Raw genomic sequence first — 5,133 nt, 5'->3', positions numbered from 1 at the left:
GGACCCTGCAATAGGGTCCTGAATGGTCTGTTGTGGCTGGTAATATAATTAGGGGACCCTGCAATAGGGTCCTGAATGGTCTGTTGTGGCTGGTAATATAATTAGGGGACCCTGCAATAGGGTCCTGAATGGTCTGTTGTCTCATTGTGCATTATATCCTCCAGGTGAGCATGTCAGTGATCTGGGTGAAATCAGAACCTGAACCGGTCCCTTGGTGGGTGGTGACCTTGGCCCTGATCTCTGGACTACTGCTACTGGCTCTGCTTATCTTCGTCATGTACAAGGTACACGCACATCCATGCCAATTAATAGTTTCCAATCTGTAGTTTCTCTCTCCGTCCTGGGCTCTTCCAACCATTACTGCATCTAAAACCTCCCTCTGATCGGACAGAAGTGACCAGCTTCCTCCGTTACTATATCTAAAACCCAATGTCCTCTCCTTACTACCTCGGACAGAAATGACCAGCTTCCTCAGTTACTATATCTAAAACCCAATGTCCTCTCCTTACCACCTCGGACAGAAGTGACCAGCTTCCTCCATTACTATGTCTAAAACCTCCCTCTGATCGGACAGAAGTGGCCAGCCTAATGACGAGCTTCCTCAATTACTATATCTAAAACCTCCCTCTGATCGGACAGAAGTGGCCAGCCTAATGACGAGCTTCCTCAATTACTATATCTAAAACCTCCCTCTGATCTGACAGAAATTACCAGCTGAAAGCCAGCCTAATGACGAATGTCCTCTCCTTACTACCTCGGACAGAAGTGACCAGCTTCCTCCGTTACTATATCTAAAACTTCCCTCTGATTGGACAGAAATGACCAGCCTAATGACGCGTTTCCACCATATTGTTTTCACCTGTCAAGTCCTGTCTTTCAAACCATTTTTAAAAATTGATTTAACAGTTGCAAATTCACCAACGACAAAAAATATATAACATACACTCCCCTCCTGTATTCATCTGGACCGTGAAGCTAAAAATGTGTGTCTACTCCACCGTCTGGACTTGAGGCAACAGTATAGAATGTTCTAGATTTTAGCATCTTCTTTACATATGTGTGACCGTTATGAAATTAAAGCACTTTATGTATCTCGTCGTCGTCCCCTCCCTACCTCCATTTTGAAGGTGTTATAGTCAAAAGTTGAGTATTTGGTCCCATATTCTTAGCACACAATGACTAACTACATCAAGCTTGTGTCTCTATAAAGTTGTTGGATGCATTTGCTGTTTGTTTTGGAAATGAATTTTGTAATCACATATATTTCTGAACACTACATCAATAAATGAGACCCAGAAAAATATCAACCACCCCCCCAAAAAAACTGCTAACCTCCCGTTATTGGTAATAGTGAGAGGTAAGCATGTTTTGAGGCTATGATCTTGGTGGCTCTAACTTTCTCACTCACGATTTTTAATTCCCAGTTTATCTGCAATCGTGGTAGAATCCACGTGAATGTAGAAATGTTCAGAGGATATTTTTTTTGCGAGTGGGGGGGGGTCCTAATTGTCTGTGCCTCCCCGCCCTCCAGCTGGGTTTCTTCGAGCGTGTACGCCCCCCGCAGGAAGACAGCGCGGAGAAGGAGCAGCTGGCACCGCAGGAGAACGGTGACAGGAACACCGATGCTTGATGGGGCTCCCGACACACGACCCTGTGTAGCTGTCTGAATAGGTTTCCCCATGTAGTGCACTACTTTGGAACAGAGCGCTATGGGATAGCACCAGTACACACAGTCCCATCTACTCTTTATAATCATACTCACACTGTACCCTGCATCCTGAAGCCCCGTCGTCTACTACTCCTCTTGCATATACTTAGACAACACTGCTGTATGAAATGGCTGGGAGGAGCAAACAAGTGATTCGATATTAAAAATGCTGATGTAAATCATATTTGAAAAGGACTCCCGATCTTCTTCTGGTTATTGGTCCTGCATCTTTTAGTGCACTTGGGACTTTCAGTGTAAAAATGAATTGCTACAACAATGTGAATTTCGAGACTGCAAGGAATCAATTACAATGCTGTACGGTCTTTGAAGACAATAGTTAATGAAATGGTTTTTGAATGGGCACTGCAGGGTGTGGATATGGACTTATTGTTGAGAGTATTGTATGTTATGCTTCTGCAATTGATGACAACCCCGGGCAATTTTCCACTCTCCAGATACAGGATTATACAATTGTATGTGCACGTCACTGTGTATTAAAAGGATGAATTGACCCATATTGGGTAATCAACGTGGAACTTAAAATTGTTTTTGTTTTTTGCATTCGAGCACTATAGTATCTAATTACCCATCACCCACTGCTTCGTCTGTTTTACTATTTATCTTAAAGCACGTTTCATGTTACAATAATGTCATTTTACCAGACTTTTTTTTCAATTGATTTCTAGTTGTTCCTTGTTCATACTTTTGGGTGTTTAAAAAAAAAAAGGAATATTACTGAAAATGATGACATGTTCCTTCCCCACATATCTGGTTGAGCTGACAACGTTTTGATCTTTCCTGAATTAAATGTTTTAAAACCATAAGCATTTCTTTGTGCCCTGCTTCCATATTATCGATTCTGACAACTCGAATATCTGTGTGCTATAAAGGTTCTGATGAACTGTGGCTAGTTGTTTCATAAATCATCTAAGTTCACCTTACTAAAATGATAATATCTCCCTCCCCACACAATTTATGCATAAGACAATTTTTTTTGGTAATAATATTTATTTTGATATAAGTGCATTCCCACTTGTAAGGATCTGCATCAGTCTTTGCCGTGGAGAACGGAGATGTCTTGCCGTGGAGAACGGAGATGTCTTGCCGTGGAGAACGGAGATGTCTTGCCGTGGAGAACGGAGATGTCTTGCCGTGGAGAACGGAGATGTCTTGCCGTGGAGAACGGAGATGTAAAACTTCACTGTCTGTCTGTCAGCAAGAAGCTGAGGTCACTGCCAGATTCAAAGTCTGTTGTTGGCTTCCCCCTGAAACACAAACACTGGCTGAGAGACTCGTCACCGGCTCCCTAGTTATTTAATTAGAGTTGGGCAACATACACAACTATTAAAAAGAGACATTTTAGCCTGCTTTATTGTGTTCAACACTTTGATCTGTTAAAACTCGTTTTGTGCTTTTTTTGGGGGGGTCATGGGTCACAGGACTTGTGTGAGAGAGATGATTGGTGTTACCTGGTGAACAGCCGTGCCTTGCAAGTGCCCAGTAGAGTAGCCTTGTTTCCTTCTACGAGCAACATGGAACCCTCTCTCAAGCCCTAAGACAAATCAACCAATCAGCTGAAAGCATAACCTAATATTATGTAGAATACCATCTCTCTCAGACTCACCAGAACAGATGGAGTGTCAGGCTCCTCGTGGTACTGAATGATCCTCTGCTCTCGTGTCTCCTAGGGAGAAGAGAGAAAAAACACAAAGACAGTGACATTTTGACCTTACACCAGCATCCTTTAAGGAACCACGGGACACAGATTAACCTTGTCCCAGACTACAAATACATTTTCAATGGAGATTCTACATTCAGAAATAACCACTGAATATTTGTCAAGAGAAACCAGCCCTACGACTTTCAGCATTCACTACACTGATGCTCTGCTATATAACACTACACTGTACAACTCACCCCCATGTGTCTGCTGTTAGGGTCCGTGTCCAGGAAGTGAGGGTTGATGTTGAAAGGCACTAGACCAATGGCGTTGAAGGAGGGCGGGTACACGATGGGCATGTCGTTGGTGGTGTTGATGCTGACAGTAGAGACGTTGGTGCCAGCACTGGAACCCATGTAGGGAACACCGTCCTGGGGTTATAACAGAGTTACCATGGTTACTGTAGGGGTTAGGGTTACTGTAGGGGTTACTGTAGGGGTTAGGGTTACTGTAGGGGTTAGGGTTACTGTAGGGGTTACTGTAGGGGTTAGGGTTACTGTAGGTGTTAGGGTCACTGTAGGTGTTAGGGTCACTGTAGGTGTTAGGGTCACTGTAGGTGTTAGGGTCACTGTAGGTGTTAGGGTTACTGTAGGGGTTAGGGTTACTGTAGGGGTTAGGGTTACTGTAGGGGTTACTGTAGGGTTTACTGTAGGGGTTAGGGTTACTGTAGGGGTTAGGTTTACTGTAGGGGTTAGGGTTACTGTAGGGGTTACTGTAGGGGTTAGGGTTACTGTAGGGGTTACTGTAGGGTTTACTGTAGGGGTTAGGGTTACTGTAGGGGTTACTGTAGGGGTTAGGGTCACTGTAGGGGTTAGGGTTACTGTAGGGGTTACTGTAGGGGTTAGGGTTACTGTAGGGGTTACTGTAGGGGTTAGGGTTACTGTAGGGGTTACTGTAGGGGTTAGGGTTACTGTAGGGGTTAGGGTTACTGTAGGGGTTAGGGTTACTGTAGGGGTTAGGGTTACTGTAGGGGTTACTGTAGGGGTTAGGGTTACTGTAGGGGTTACTGTAGGGGTTAGGGTCACTGTAGGGGTTAGGGTTACTGTAGGGGTTAGGGTTACTGTAGGGGTTACTGTAGGGGTTAGGGTCACTGTAGGGGTTAGGGTTACTGTAGGGGTTAGGGTTACTGTAGGGGTTACTGTAGGGGTTCACTATCCTGGGCTAAGAGTAAAGCAGGATATACAATCATTCAGTTGTTTATTCCACTCATGGGCTGTCTCTCATTGGCTATATCAGCTACAGTAAGAACAATATCTGTGCATGTAGGAATCAACTGTAAATATTGTGAAATGGCAGTTTAATCTGGCACAGTGTTTCCCAAAACTCCTAAACTACTCCCAGCCAGTCAGGTGTGCCAGTTCTGGAATATCGGCTACCAGAGTGGAACAGCTGTCGTACCTCAGGACAGGTTTTGGGGAACACTGCTCAAAAAAATATATATATATATATATATATATCAGTCTGACCTGCAGAACCTCCTGTTGATCTCAGAAAGCACATGGTTGTCGTAGAGACATTTCAGCAGACGGAATGTGTTGCCCACCTATAGACAGAACAGCTGTTATGACTTTATTACACTGTATACCCTCCTGCTAACTTAAACGCGTAGTCAACCTGTGTACTGGTGTGTAGTAGATGACTTTAACTCTTGCAGTAACAAGCGTAACAATAGCATTCCTCCAATGACGCCTACTGTATGTAAGGC

At 44.0% G+C, this 5,133-nt stretch overlaps 1 protein-coding gene and 1 long non-coding RNA gene across 3 annotated transcripts; one reads left to right on the top strand and one right to left on the bottom strand.

Annotated features, from left to right (window-relative positions):
* The first annotated feature begins 129 nt into the window (after positions 1–129).
* LOC124029440 lies at positions 130–2,532 on the top strand. The gene is made up of 2 exons (XR_006837768.1): positions 130–284; positions 1,532–2,532. It is a non-coding gene; the product is annotated as an uncharacterized LOC124029440 (long non-coding RNA).
* A 164-nt stretch (positions 2,533–2,696) lies between these two features.
* On the bottom strand, positions 2,697–3,810 carry LOC124029439 (alpha-aspartyl dipeptidase-like). Of its 2 annotated transcripts, none has more exons than XM_046341145.1 (5): positions 3,626–3,810; positions 3,333–3,392; positions 3,178–3,260; positions 2,899–2,973; positions 2,697–2,829 (listed from the first exon to the last, which is right to left on the bottom strand). In XM_046341145.1, exons 1-4 carry the CDS (start codon positions 3,782–3,784, stop codon positions 2,907–2,909), a joined length of 369 nt encoding a protein of 122 aa, XP_046197101.1. In that variant the 5' UTR covers positions 3,785–3,810; the 3' UTR covers positions 2,697–2,829; positions 2,899–2,906. The 2 variants fall into 2 exon arrangements, with proteins under 2 accessions (XP_046197101.1, XP_046197102.1); XM_046341146.1 differs by having other exon boundaries at positions 2,697–2,783.
* Positions 3,811–5,133: the final 1,323 nt, after the last annotated feature.

This window comes from Oncorhynchus gorbuscha, unplaced genomic scaffold, assembly GCF_021184085.1.
Source record: "Oncorhynchus gorbuscha isolate QuinsamMale2020 ecotype Even-year unplaced genomic scaffold, OgorEven_v1.0 Un_scaffold_6389, whole genome shotgun sequence".
NCBI classification, from domain to species: domain Eukaryota; kingdom Metazoa; phylum Chordata; class Actinopteri; order Salmoniformes; family Salmonidae; genus Oncorhynchus; species Oncorhynchus gorbuscha.
This window is presented reverse-complemented; position numbering and strand designations above follow the sequence as displayed.